General features: G+C 44.6%; 1 protein-coding gene across 8 annotated transcripts in view; it reads left to right on the top strand.

Annotated features, from left to right (window-relative positions):
• The window catches only part of Rptor (regulatory associated protein of MTOR complex 1), a 348,014-nt gene that overhangs the window by 217,858 nt on the left and 115,039 nt on the right, over positions 1 to 15,117 (top strand). For all 8 annotated transcript variants that reach the window (XM_010618589.3, XM_010618590.3, XM_010618587.3 and 5 more), the window contains 2 exons: positions 12,493 to 12,593; positions 13,152 to 13,296. In XM_010618589.3, the coding sequence (XP_010616891.1) occupies positions 12,493 to 12,593; positions 13,152 to 13,296 (246 nt within the window). The remainder of the gene's footprint in view (positions 1 to 12,492; positions 12,594 to 13,151; positions 13,297 to 15,117) is intronic.

A 15,117-nucleotide genomic window follows, 5' to 3' on the forward strand; every position in this document is an offset into this window, starting at 1 on the left:
TTTGTTTTTTTTTAAGCCCATGTGTTTTATTTTACATATAACAAATTACTTATTTTGCAATGCTAAGGATTGAACCCAGAGCCTTGCACATGCCAGGCAGTGCTGAGCTACACCCCCCCAGGACCGGTCCACATATTTTAAACCTGAACATGACCTGAAAGGCCATGACTTATCAGTGGCTATAAAAGCGACTTGATGGGTTGCTAGCATTTTTCAAAGGAAATATCACGTCTTCCTAGTAAGATGAATCCTCCAGTTTTATGCTTATATTTGTATGTGATTGTGCCTGTGTTAGTGAGGTCACCATAAAAAAGGTATTTTTCATTGGAATTCATGATCAAGAATCTGAAAACTTCCTCTTTAAATGAGTGCCGCTTTCATGTCAGTTAGGAACCTGCCCATGCTGCCTCCCTGATTGTCTATCCTGAGTTCCACGCTGCTGATGCTTAAGCTAGTCCTTTCCTTTTTGCAGTCTTGAATCCATGTTCTGCCATCAGCCTGACACCCTGTTTTGGCTTCCTGTAACCTGTCCAGCCCATTTCTAATTTGAAACACTGATAATATATGTCTCACCTGCTGCTTTTATTCTTGTTGAAGAGATAGTTTTCTTGAATTTCTGCCATTTCACTATTAAAAGCCCCTCCCCTTGACCACATGCCCTGACTTCCGAACCTGCTCTTCAGGGTGATGGATATTGACTGACCCTCCTAGTGAGATGAAGGGAACTCTTTACCATCAAGAAATGTCACGTCGTGGTTGATTTCTGTGTCTGTACAGTCCATTGTTTGGGGTAGTAACATAGTTTCTGGCTGTCTTTGGGTTGGTGTCTGCAGAATGCATCTTCATCGTTATATAGGTTTAAGGTATATCTCTTTTCAGCAAGAAATAGCCTTTGTTGAGCTTTATTTTTAAAACCAGATTAATTATCGTTTTAATTGAAATATTTAGTCCGTTTACATTTAGTATAATTGACATTTTGGGTTTGTGCCTTTTATTTGTTTTCTTATTTCTCCTGTTCTTTTTCCCAGTCTCCTTTATTTTTTCTCAATTGCAGTATTTTAGAGTGATTTAACAATTAGACTATTTCTTTCTCTTTTTCAATTGGCATGTTAATTTTTCTTCTTTCTCGGTTATGTTTTGTTTACTCCACAGCAACTTTTTTTTATTATTCTGTTAATGTCCAAACACTATATACCTCTAGCCTAAAGGCTTTGTAGGCTACATAGGTCTCTATCCAATACTGTATCTTTTGTTACAACCCTTTCAAAATATAAAAACCATTCCTAGCCTGTGGGCCTTATAAAAAACATGCTACTGGAGCTTTGGCCCTTGGGCTGTGATTTGGTGCCTTCTGCCTGAGAGGCCACAACAGGTACTTTGTGGATCCAGTACGATTAGCACTTCATGCACCCAGGCAACTCAGGGACCTTGGGACTCCAATGCCATTTACTCACTTTCTGATTTCTGTGTAATCATGCACATATATTTTAATCTCTGTCTTCACTTCTGTTAGTGTTAGTACTATTCTGTACAGCTAGTATTCATGTTTACCAGCACATTTACATCTTATATTGTTCTTCATTCCTTCCTGCATCTCAGAACTCCTGAGGTCATTTTCCTTTAATTTTATTACAGATCTACTGATTTTTTAAAAGTCTGTTGTTTAAAAATGCCATAATATCCCCCTTTGTTTTTATGCTTTAAAATAAGTGTCATCAAGAGACATTCAATAAAATATCCCACTGTAACTCTGCACGTGGATGGGTGTTGACAAATTTATATGCCCATGGAACCACCACTGCCATCAACATCCGTCCGTGTTCTTTGTGCCCAACCCAAGTGATTCCTCTCCCTACTCCCAGGCCTTTCTCACTGTATGGTAGATTTGGCTTTTCCAGAACTTCATGCAAATGGAGAAATGCAGGATATGCTTGTTTGTGTCTGGCTTCCCTCGCTCAGTATGACACCTCTGAGTTTGTCACGGTTGGGTATCAGTACTTCATTCCTTGAAAAATAGATACATAGTGTGATACCATTATGCTTTTAATTTGTATTTCCCTAATGGTTCATGGTGCTTTTATCATGCTTTCTAGATCCTAAACTTTCCCTACTCCACCCAGGGTTGTAAAGATTTTTTCCATAAGACTTTTATAGTAGTATCTTTAAACGTTTAAGTCTGTGACCCATTTCAAGTTAGTTTTACATATACTATGCAGTAAAGATCAAAGCTTCCCCCCTCCCCACATAGATGCCAGATTGTTCTAGCACCATAGTACCATGTATAGAAATAACTTTTTCTCAATGAATTACTACTTTGGTATCTTAAATGAAATCATTTGTCTATGATTATATAGTTCTATTGAATTGTTCTATTTTATTGATCTGTGTGTCTCTCCTTATGCCAGTACCACACTGTCCTGATCACTGTAGCTAGAGTGTAAGTCTGTTCCTTTTGAAATAGTTTTGGCTATCCTAGCTCTTGCATTTCATATAAATTTAAGAATCAGCTTGTCAGTTGTCATATAAGCTTGATGAGATTTTTGGTTAGGGTTGCATCCAAACTATAAATCAATTTGAGGAGAATTTACCATCTTATTAGTATTGAATTTTTTGTCCATGAACATAGTATATATATATTTTTTTTAATTTTTAACTTTCATCTTATAAATTTAACAAATGTCATCGAGCATCTGCGGCTGTGATAGTCTTAATGTAAGCACTGAAGTATTCTTTTGGGGAGAGTGCTGGTTCAAGTGGAAGGACGTGGAAGTGGAAGGAAGTCAAAGACAAGTGTTTGGAGGTTATTTGGTGGAAAATGGGGAGATCCTAAGGCTTCTTTGCCTAGTTTTGATCTAAGATGTGACCACTGACATGGGGATTTGGAGCACAGAAGAAAGGCTCACTATTGAAGTTTGAACCATGTCACATATAATTCTGAACCAGGTCTTCCTCTTTCATTGCTGATTGTTGCATTTAGTTTCTAAAGTTGTAGGTGCTGAGGGCATATTGCTGGACATAGAGGCATCTGGTATGCACCTTCTTTACTAACCACCCTTGCTGTGGTCCACTTTGTGCCCTCCCTCCAGTTTTTGAAAAATGTTCGCCTGCTCGAGCAGTTACACTGTGTCAGCAGTTGTGCTTTGTTCACATCATCTCATTAGCTTGAAGTAGGTCCTGATTGATAGTCCACAGATGGAACTGAGCACAAAAGAAGTTGAGTAATAATGCAGATAGTTAAGTCCCAGACCTGCAACCTGACGTTGATTAGCTGTGGTGTGTTCAGTCCTACCCTGCTGTGAGTCTTGGAACACCCACGTGATTTACATTTTGTTCACTATGATTTCATAAGTGCTGAGTGTGTCAATCTTCTGTTATTATTGGCACACATTCTTTGGTTTTCTTAGTGCTATTTAGTTTCAACTGTACACATCTCACAAATATTTTGTTAAATTAATTTCAGGATTTTTTTTTTTTCTTTTGGTGCCGGGAATTGAACTCGGGTCCTTGTGCTTGCAAGGCAGGCCACCAAACCGCTGAGCTAAATCCCCGGCCCAATTTCAGGACTTTTATTGTTTAATAATAGCATGTCAAAATATTTTTGCATAATGACTTCATTCCTCTAAACTTGATAAGCTTACCTATTAGTTCTGATGGATGTTTTGTGAATTCCTTGTCTGTGTACATAATTATATCTGCATGTGCATAGTTTTACTTTTTCCTTTCCAAACTTTATGTTTTTAATTCCTTTGTCTTGCTTTATTATACCACATAATGTTTCCAGTACACTGTTAAGTGGGGGCAATAAAACTGGGCACCCACATCCTGTCTCAAAGATCAATTAAGGAAGTAATATTTTGTAGTACACTATCAAGTATAACGTATGCTGAGGACTTTTTCTGGATATCCATTATGAGTTGAGGAAGTTCCTTTCTACACCTAGTTTTCAGAGTTTTTGTGAACTGGTGTTGTAATTTGTTAAAACACTTTCCATATATCTGTTGAGATGATGGTTTGCTTATTTTCCTCTATTCTGTGTGTTGCATTATGGCTGTTTCTTTGTTTTGTTTTGTTTTGTTTTGCTTTTTGTTTTGGTACTGGGGATTGAACTCGGGTCCTTGCGCTTGCAAGGCAGGTGGTGGAACCACTGAGCTAAATTCCCGGCCCTGCATTACGTTTTTAGTGTTCAAAGATTGAAGCAGTCCTGCTTGTGTTCCCGTGACTCGCTCTGCTCATCCTGGTGTTTCCCTCTGTTGCACAGCTGCATTCCATTGCTAGTGTTCAGAACTGACTGTTGCACTTCGCCTCACACCTCGGAGACCACAGCCAGCCCTCCCACGTGCTCTCAGCCTGGCCCTGCCCTGGGCCATGAGTGTCCTTGTTGTTGTGCTCCTGACACCTGAGGGAGAAGCTGCCCTCTGCCACTGCTGTTTCCTCTGGGATCCCTTCATTCCCTTTGTGGGCCTCTGTTGTCTGTTTTGTATGAAATGTTCTTAGTTTAAGTGATTTTTAAAAATTCTCTCCTGACCAGGCCTATATGAATACTTATTCCCATGAGGATCGTATGGATTTTTCATTCACTGTTTTAAAGGTTTTCTCCTCTAGGCCTTTCACAGGTGTGTCTTGATGTACCTACATGGGCATTGCGTGCGTGTGTGTGTGTGTGTGTGTGTGTGTAGTACTGGGAATGAGCCCAGGGGCTTCCCGCTGAGCTATATTCCCAGACTTTTTTTTTTTTTTTTTTTTTTTTTTTTTTTTTGTACTAGGGATCGAACGGGGCACTTACAAGGCAGACGGTGGCAGCACTGAGTTAAATCTCCAGCCCCAGACCTTTTATATTATTTTGAGATAGGATCTCAATAAGTCAGTCAGTTGCCTAAGCTGGGCTGGAATTTGCAGTCCTCCTGCCTCAGCCTCCCACAGTGTTGGGATTACAGGCCTGTATCACTATGCTTGGCTGTATATGGAGATTTTTTTTTAGACTTATCCTGCCTTGTGTGTGTGTGGTATTTCTTGGCCTATGTTCTGTGGACTGAATTACACACTCCCAAATTCATATGTTCAGCCCTCAAGGTGCTGGTGTGGAGAGATGAGGCCCTTGGGAGAAGATTAGTTTTAGATGAAGTGTTGAGAATGAGACTCCTGTGATAGAATTAATGCCTTATAAATAGAGGAAGAAACACGAGTGGAGTGTGTGTGTGTGTGTGTGTGTGTGTGTGTGTGTGTGTACACTGAGAATAACCTTTGCTCTAAATGCTGATTATCTCAGGTGTCCTTTACACTGGTAGGAAGCTAACACATTCCCCAGCATGCACACAGCCTTTCTCTAGTTGTTCTCCGGATGAGAATGGTCTGAATCACCAATCTGCCCTTACCAGCTGTCATCAGAACCCCAAGAGACCCATAGGAGACACACAACAATATCCAGACTCGGATGCTGTGTGGGGCCGCACTGACTCAGCTTGTTAGATGGCATCACGGTGACTGCAGTGCTGTGTGACAGCACTGAAAAACACAGCTCCACACCTGGGGTCCCACTGTGCTATGCAGAGGTGACTGTATCCACTCTGTTTCTCACCGGGCTTTCTTGTTTCTCTCTCCTCCTGACTGCTCAGACATGTCCTGGCCCAGTGGGAAGAGATTCTTCTCTGGCTTTAACATTGCAGACTGTTCAGGCTCATCTCATTGTTATAATATATGATCCACTGGTCTCCCACTCAGAAGGGCCATGGCTGTGGCCAAATATTACCACTGTGTAAGGAGTTCAGGTGGTGTTAAAGATGCTGGAATTGTGCCCCATTTTAAGTGAAGAGATGTTAAGTGAAAAGATACTAGGAGAGAGTATCACAGAGGTGTCATGATTTGGCACAGGGGGATGTTAGCTCATCAAAAGATATTTTCTTGGGTCTCACAAAAATTGTCTGGTGCCTTAGTTCCCAATCTTCAAGTTTTTTTCCAATAGATTTGCATTTTTATAATGATTGGGAAAACATCTGTGTATGTTTTGTATGTCTAGTTTCAATAAAGCATTTTTTGATGGGAGCAAATATATGTACTCATATATATCACCACATGTGTACACGTATTCATGCATCTCTCTCAACCATCTGTGATCTGTTCCTTAGCCCAAGTGCTGAGACCTGGTGCATAGCTTTTGCCTTACCTAAGACCTCACCACTGTGCACTGACCCAGGTTTTCGAAAGAATTGTTTTGAGAGAAAATCACCAGCCTCACCTCCCCGTGACCTTTATCAGGGAACATTTCTAAGTGATGAATCATTAGTGTCATAATGATCTTGCCTTGAGTTCTCTACGCCATCTTTTCTTAATAATCATTTAGATTAAACAAAGTAAAGGTATATCTTACTTGAATTGAACTTAATCTATGCTATAAATTTGTAAAATGATACATTTTTAAGGTATTTTCTCTAATTTTCAGGAATATTCGCTTTAGCTTCTCTCTTATTAAAAGAGAAAGAAAATTAATTTTTTCATTATGTAAAGTAAAGGCTATGTTTTTAGTGCATATACTACTACATACAGAAAAGCAGGAAAGATTAAAAATCATCTGTAATCCCTGCTATGCCTGGGTAATCATTTTAATACTTTACTGCATACACTCCCACACTATTTGCTAAGTATTTGTGAGGGTTTGCATGGTTTGCTTACTTGTTTTTGTTTTCAATGTAGGAAATTAGCACACACCTATAATCCCAGCACTCAGCTGGATTACACAGTGAGTTCAAGGCCAGACTGAGCTATGTAGTAAGACTGTCGCAAAAGTGTGTGTGTGTGTGTGTGTGTGTGTGTGTGTGTGTGTGTGTGTGTAAAATTAAACCCAGGGCCTTCACACAGAGTTGCATCCTCAGCCCTTTTTTAGTTTTTATTTTGAGACAAGGTCTCGCTAAATTGTCCAGGCTGGGTTCAAACTTGGGGTCCTCCTGCCACAGCCTTTCAGAGTGTTGAGGTTATATGTGTGCACCACCATGTCCAGCTTATTTCTGGGTACTTTTAACAAAACTGCAAGCCTTTCTATTCATAGTGAGTTGTTTCGGTGCATTTCAAACTATTGGACTGCTGTGCATAAAGAGATACCTGGAGGGATGACAAACAAAATGTTTCTAGTGGTTTTTAGATGATGAAATTCAGACCATTTGTATTTTCTTCTCAATTCCTTTTTTATATTCTCATCTGAGCATTTTTAAGGATCTTGCAACGTTTTCTTGAAACCATAGATTTTCACTGAACATTTCACTCAGACAGCATTGTGAAGAGGGTTCAAGCCCTGACTCGTGGGCCATGCATGAGCACCGTATATGTATACAAGGGCCTCTCTGTCAGGCAGCTCCTGGCTAAAGACGCAGAGTCTAAGGCAGAGACACCCACAGCGTGCTGCGGGAAAGCACAGGATGGAGGAGGATGGGGAATGTCTCCCGAGAGGAAGGGAATTGAGCTGGAAAATGACGGGTTCATCTGGGCCCACACCAGGAAGGGGGCGGGCCTTGCGGTCTGCACAAATATGAGAGCTTTGGATGTCTGCTAAGGACCAGTGATGCTGCTGGAAAGTCATATATTTGGTGATGGAGAAAGAGAGGGAGAAATAGAAAATAATACAAAGAAGGTGAATGTGTGGATTACTGAGTCTCCCACATACCACCTGTGCTGTCAGCTGTTCTGGGGAACAGGCACTGAACAGTAGGGGTGCAGAGGTTTATTGGGCAGCAGCACCTGTAGGGGCTGGGAAGGAAGCCGGATCCTCAGAGAGCCAGTCCGCTGGATCCTGGGAGTGGCCAGGCCTGTGTCTTTGCCCTGCTCAGGGTTGGGGCTGCCTAGAGAGGACTAAGGCCTTGCCTGAGAGGACTAAGGCCTTGCCTGAGTGGCCTCAGAGACCTTGAGCATGCACAGCTGGAGGTCATCACCTAAAACTACTCTGCCTTCTGAGGGTCTGGGCAGTGTCCACACAGTGGCTATACAGCCATGAAGAGTTAGGGCTCTATTCACAGAGTAACAAAGAGCCATCAGCATGAGTGGGAGCAGTTTTTTAAGTAGAAGTAACATGACTCAGACTTGTGGGCTGTTGCAATTATGCAGTGTGCTTAGCACTCTGCCAAAAACTGTAAGGAGATTGATATATATCTAGGAAAGAAAGTCATTGTCCATAGGAATTTATTATCTAGACATCCAGAAAGAAAATTAATATATGTGGAGCAGTGGTGAATAATAGAGTGCAAAGAAGGGCACAGTGGCTTGCCTGAGAGGGTCAGAGGAGGATATTGCTTCTCATTCAGGTACAGTTTGATAGGAGTTTGAGAGAGAAAGTCATTTAGCAGACACCGATTAAATGTCCCCCATGCAGGGGTCCTGGTGATAGCGCCATTGTGACAGCCAGGTGCAGAAGGGACTTTGCAGGACCAGGGTCGACAGCCCCCTGGAGTGATTGCACAGATGGTCATACAGACACCAGGGAGGGAAAAGGAGGAAGAGGGTGGCCCAAGAGGAAAAGCGCCAGGGGGCTACATCAAAGCTGGCTCCAGGCTCAGGTCCTAGTACCCATGGGGACAGGGTTGTTGAAAAGCACAGTGTGCAGCAGCAGCTCTGAGGACACCAATGACGGCCTGTAGGTTGAAGTCAAGGAAGACAAGTCCTGGCAAGAAACAAGAAGCTGCAGGGGTGCCATGATGTCTGGGGAAAGGTGGAAATAAGTCCTTCAGGTGACAGCGTGCTGGAGAGATGGGGGACTGGGTGCTCTTGCCATGGAGGTATTGCTGCCTGGCTGCTGTGTCTGCTTTTGGCATGCAACCCGTTTTATTTTAGTCTCCGAGTTGCACATACGGTTAGCCTTCGTGACTCAGAGCAGAGAGGCAGGATGCAGAAGTCACTCTTCCACAGCACAGCTGGGACTAGAATTTGGCTTTTTCTCATCTTCAGTCCAATAATCTGTTCCCAAACCACAGCTTCTCACACTTTTCACATACAGATTCATCCTTGATTAACACTGTATTTAAACTTTTAAAATGCCACCTTGATTACTAATGAAATTCTCTAGGGAGCAGAGAAGCTTTTGGAGTGAAATATGATCTTAAATATGATGCTGCAGCTGCCTGGATCCTTCTGGGTCCTGCAGCAGCACTTGGTGATCCAAACAGCCTGGGTTCTGGGTACGACAGTCTTCCAGGTCAGATCCTATAGAAAGGAAAACTGAAACCATGTCTGAAATGACTTGATTCTGAATGACATGAAGAGCAGGGGTGGTGAAGTCATTTCCACCTTTGTCATCCAGAGAAGGACCTGGCTGTGAACAAACTGAGGATGCACGCGGATGGAGAGCTCACATAGGTAGATCCTCAGCATCTCTGGAGCCTTTGGTGAATGGTGTACTCTGGTGGTTTATTCAGAGTTTTCTTCCCATTTGTGCTTGCTGCTCAAAGGAAGGCGGGTTGGCTCCCATTTTAAACTTCTTGTTGGAAGAGCTGTGTGCACACCGCAGGTTTCAGCTTGTCCTGTGCTTCTAGTATTTTCTCATGTGGTGGGAGGCTGTCCCTGGTCCTGCTGGCATTGTGCCTAGAACTCTGTAGAGACTAAAAGTCTGACATCTAGCTGGGAAAGGTTTGCTTTGATGCTAAGTAGGCTAATGTGTGTATGGTGGAGAGTTTGGCCTTGCCCAGAAAAGAAGTCTGGCCTTTGTCCCCAGCAGCTAGAAGGCCACTTGTGTCAGGTCAGATAGGGGTGTTATGTATGGGCCAGAGCCAGTCATACCTGGCAGTTCTGGGACGGGCTGTGCACAGTGGGAAGACCAGCCTGTGATCTGGCAGCCTTTGAGTCCTGTAGCAGTCCACTGGAGGCTGAGATCAGTCATGTAGACAGTCCACTAGTCAGCCATAGCTCTGCAGTGGATCCTGGATGGCCTTACTGGTTGGCATCTTGCATCTTGTCACATCCATCCTGGAAGGGTAGCATGTCCAGACTCCAGAGAGAGAACATAGAAAGTCCTCAATTGAAGCTTTCCTGAACTATAACGTGTGGTCTCTTGACTGCTGACCTATATTTCTCTGCAGTAAATGGTAACTGGGATTGGAAGCTTGTTCGGGGCATCCTAGTGAAGTACTGGAACTGAGGGGGTTGGGAGCCCTTCCCTTGTGGGTGGCATCAGACATAACTGGAGCTGTGTGGAGGAACTTCAGATACACTGACAACACAGAGAACCTGTGACAATCGCTTAGGACAGGCACCTTCCACCCTTACTCCCTGCACACTGTGGCACTTGTATATTTGTTAAGCCTAGGCACAAGGGGTTAACCTGGGGACCCCATGTTCTTCCACCATGCCACTGTGATGAAGAGGGCAGCAGGCATACAGCCAGGCTCTGGATCTGGGGAAAGTAGGAAGGTGCAGTGTTTATGCTGGAGCCACAGAAAGGGGCCGTGATGGAGAATTGTGGAAGGTGTTGCAGACACCTCTACAGCCCAGGCCACACAGCTGTCTCCAGGGTCCAGTTGGTGGCCCTTGCAGGAGTCGTGGAACCATCTCCTACCAGCTGGGTTTGGCCAGTCTATCCAGGGTACTTGAAGAGACTGTCCATGTGTGGATGTGGAAAGGGAGAAAGAGGACGATGGAGCCTGAGCTTCTAAGGAGGTACCTGTGTTGGTGACAGTCTTGTCAGCTTTCGCAGAGAGGGTTTTCAGTGCATATATTTCTCATCTACAGACTCAAGCCACGAGTGAGTGTCTTAGAACTCCATGTCCATGCTGGTACAACCCCAATAGCCCTTTCTGTCCCTTTCCCAGGGACACGTTCCTTCCAGGCAGCTGACCCATGTGCACTGGTGCTTGGAAGCCATGTGGAGATCGCTGGTAAAGTGGCTTCCTGTGCTATTTCTTGAGGTCCTAAAGAAACATCTCCCCGGGAGTTGCCTCTGCCTTCATGTAGCCTGTGGACAGAGCTCTCTTCTGGTTTTCTAGAGCGGACAGCCCTGCCTTCCCTGTCATTCTTACTCCTCCTGTCCTATGTGGGGAGCCCTCGGCAGGCATCTGGGGCACAGCCCATGGCCCTGGCTGGCTGTGCTCACTGAAGTGTGAGCAGACAGTCCTCACCATCTTGTGCCAAGTTCACCTCCCAGCCTTGGTCTTTCCTCCACGGCGGGTCCTGATGATGCCCCACTGCCAGTTTCTTTGCACAGTCATTCTGCAACCGATCCTAAGGCTACGTGTGCAGACCTCCTTGATGGAACCAGTGTCTCCCTGTAGAAGTAGAAGTGCTTTCTTGAATTCGGGAAGCTTTTTTTTAGCCTTACCTTGTCAATGCTTTAGAGAACTACCCAGTTTCTTCATCTCATGTTTCTTGTCCCATCACTGTGCCTCCTTGAAGAAACAGAAAGTATTTTTGTTCCTAAATGAAAAGACATGGAGAGAGCATTGGTGTGGCGGAACCGTGTGGTGGAAGTCAGCCTAGCCCTGTGCCCCATCCTGAGGTGCAGCTTCTGAATGTCGCTTAGACAGGGGATCATTCGAGGCAGTGGGTTACTGCAGTGGGAATTATTAATCTGTTCAATCTTAATAAATAGCAAGGATCACACTCTAGACTCTAAATTGCTTTGAACATTTTCCTTCTGGGAGAAAAAGTCTCAGTCAGATGTAATTAAGCTTGATACCTGGTGGATAAAATTAAACTAGCTGTGGAGCAGGAAGAAACGTGCCCACACCTCAGGGTTTTGCACATGCCGTTGTCACCGCAGACACACCCTTCCTGCGGTAGCACCACGGCCACCCGTTCCAGAACAGCACTCTGTGCAACCATCCTTCACTGCTCTTTCTAAACTGGCAGCGTCCCGGTCGCCTCCTCGTTTGCCCTCTGCACGTGCTGTCTGCTGCACTTGCCCTCTCCATAAGCATATGTTTATAGCCCACTAGTCCATAAGCTGTACAGTTCAGGCCTTGGTGAGTCGCCCCATGCACAGCCCTTCTGTCAGGACTCTGGATTATCTGTTGAATGCATGGAAGATAAACGGAGCTCCTAGGGAGGCCTCCGTTGACTCTCTGGGGTTGACAGCACACATGTACAGTGTGGGAGCCACAGAGGGGCCGTGATAGAGAATTGTAGAGAGTGGTATGGACCCCTGACAGCCCAGGCCACACAGCTGTCACCGGGGTCCAGTCAGTGGCCTGTTGCTGCAGATGTGGAACCATCTGTCACCAGCTGATTTTGGCCCCTGCGTCTAGGGTACTTGAAGAGTCTGTCCATGTGTGGATGTGGAGGGGGAGAAAGAAGATGGAGGCTGAGCTTCTAAGGAGTGACCTGTGGAGATTTGTATTCTCCTTGAGAGGGAACTGTGTAGGAACTTTGAAAATCATAGTGGAGGCAAGGAGGTCCTCCTGGCTCCATGCTCAGCCTCCCCTCCTCCTGGTCTGAGAGTTCATCTCCTGCCCACCTTCTTCTCCTGTCTCCTTAGCTGTTGCAGTAACCAGATGGCACTAATGGAAAACACATCATGTTTTCTAGGATTCCTGGCCGACTGAATGACCGGAGGACTCCTCTGGGTGAGCTGAACTGGATCTTCACAGCTATCACAGACACCATCGCATGGAACGTGCTCCCCCGGGGTGAGACTGTGGGCTGCCCGACCACTTGCGGGTACTGCTGACCCTGGGGTAGGAGAGTAGTTAAAGGGGATCGGTGAGGAAAACTGACAGGAACAAGAGGAGGGAGTGAAAAGGACGCAGCCAGAGCCTAAGGAGGCTTCCGTGAGGAGGACAGAGTGACCGTGTGTTGAGCGCCGGCAGCAGTGATGCACAGTGAGCTCAGCATCGGCTGAGTGCCAGCCTGTGCTTTTCCAGGCTGGGCTCAGGGCTTGGCTTTCTTTATGGATTTTGGGGCTGTCCCTACTCCCTCAAACCACAATTGCCATTCTAAGACTTACTTGTATTTTTTGTTTTTTGGTTGCTCATTTGTGTATAAATTTACATGTGGATGTATTCTTATGTGTGTCTGTACTTATATACATCCGTGTGTTTATGAGTTGTGTATGTGTGTTTGCATTGGAAATGTGTGTTAGCCCCAACCAGTTTATAGTAATTTTGGGTAAATGTAAATTGTATATTTGCCTTTAAATGCTGGGCACCAATCTCTCTGAAGACTCCATTTATTTTGTCTACCCTCAGATCTTTTCCAAAAGCTCTTCAGACAAGACCTGCTGGTGGCAAGTCTATTTCGAAATTTTTTATTGGCAGAAAGGATCATGAGGTCATACAACTGCACCCCTGTCAGCAGCCCCCGACTCCCACCAACTTACATGCACGCGATGTGGTAAGTGTCCTGGCGATGGCACTGCCAGTGATAGGTTTGATGGTGTGCACACCCTGCTACAGCTTCGCAGGTGTAATGAGCTCTGTGCTCCCAGTAGGGAGGCCTGTCCCCAGACTGACAGAGCTGAATAGATTGGGAGGATCTTCAGAAGTGAGAGGTCACCAAGAACATTTCTATATCATCAGGCTCAGTGGCCTCAGGCCCGGAAGTTCTGCAGTTCAGAATACAGCAGCAGGCACAGGACTGCTAACCATGTAGAGACATGTATTGCGAGAAAGAAAATGTTGCCTGGGTCTATGAAGAGCATCCAGGATTGCTCTAAGAGTTAAAATCACTGGGCTGATGACCAGTTAATGTGTATGCTTTTCTCTCACACGTACATTTTAGCCTTTTATTGCTGTTTACAATTTTCTCCCATTGCTGGTCTCCTACTACTTCTTTATACTAGTAATATTCATAACTACAAGAATAATAATATAATTTTGTTTTAACTTAGATATAGCTGAAGATATGGTTTCTTCTGGTTTCATTGTTTTCTGTTTTAGCTTTTTGTTACTATAACAAAGAGGTAATCGACTTAGGAGGAGGAAAGCTTTACTTAGGCTCATAGTTTCAGCGGTTTCCGTCTGTGGTCTTTTGGCCCGTTGCCTTTGGATCTGTGGTAAGGCTGCTCACCGTGGTAGGAGTGTGTGGTAGAGGAAACTGCTCACTTGGTGGCAGCTGAGAGCAAAGAGAGGAGGAGAAGATGCCGTGAACTGTGTCCTCTTGAAAGATATACCTTCAGGAACTTAACTTCTCCTAAGTGTCCCCTCTTCCTGAAGGTTGCACACCTCCCATAGCGCGTAGGCTGGAGACCATACCTGAGATACATGGGCTTCTGGGGACACTCCACATAGAACAGCAGCACTCGTTACACAGGTAGGCTTTGGGCAAACTCCAGTGTGGGATAACGAGGAGGTCTTAGTTCATCACTTCAGTAGGAGAGTCCCTAATGCAAAAGTTGAAGGGGCATTTCACCTGTACTTAAGCTTAAAGTCCATTGCATGATTTATCCTGGTGGCCACACTCACTAGCGACTTAAATTTCCAAGTAGGTAAGTAGCAGCTTTCTCCCAGCACGAGCCACACAGAGTAAGGACTGTGTAAACTCTCTGCTCTCGTCCACTCAAAGACAGTCAGGAACTGCGTTACTTAAATGTGATAAACCAAAAATGCAGCGTGCCCAGCACACTTGGGATGTCAACAGCACACTTGGGATCTGTCTACCTCATAAGGGCTTCTGGGTTCAGACAGAGCACTGGTGGGGAGAAAAGAAGCCAAAATAGACCACTATAGAAGCCCCGCTGACAGCATCTCGAGCAGTGTGCATAGGACACAGTGTGACAGATTCACTTTCCAAGATGTTGTAAGTGGCAGAGCTGACAGCCACAGTAATACACAGAGCAAATGATTACACATTTGTGAGGTACTTAGAGTGAACTTTTTTGTGAGACTTCATCTTCAAAACATCCTTTTTCACTGACATGGTGGCACACACATGTAATCCCAACACTCTGGGAGGCTGAAGCAGGAGGATCACAAATTTTAGTCCTCCTGGGCAACTTAGTCAGACCCTGTGTAAAAAAATAAAAAGAAAGCTTTAGTCCTTTAAGAAAAGTAATGTCTTACATCCTATTTCTTCTAATGCAGGTTTAATTTTTTTTGTTGTTGTTACAAAAAGGGAAAGTAGGACCCGGGATTTAGCTCAGTGGTTCTGCCACCTGCCTTGAAAGCGCAAGAACCCAAGTTCCATCCCTGGTACCAAAAAAAAAAAAAAAAAAGA

This window comes from Fukomys damarensis, unplaced genomic scaffold (assembly GCF_012274545.1).
Source record: "Fukomys damarensis isolate Sample0158 unplaced genomic scaffold, DMR_v1.0_HiC HiC_scaffold_23, whole genome shotgun sequence".
NCBI lineage: Eukaryota > Metazoa > Chordata > Mammalia > Rodentia > Bathyergidae > Fukomys > Fukomys damarensis.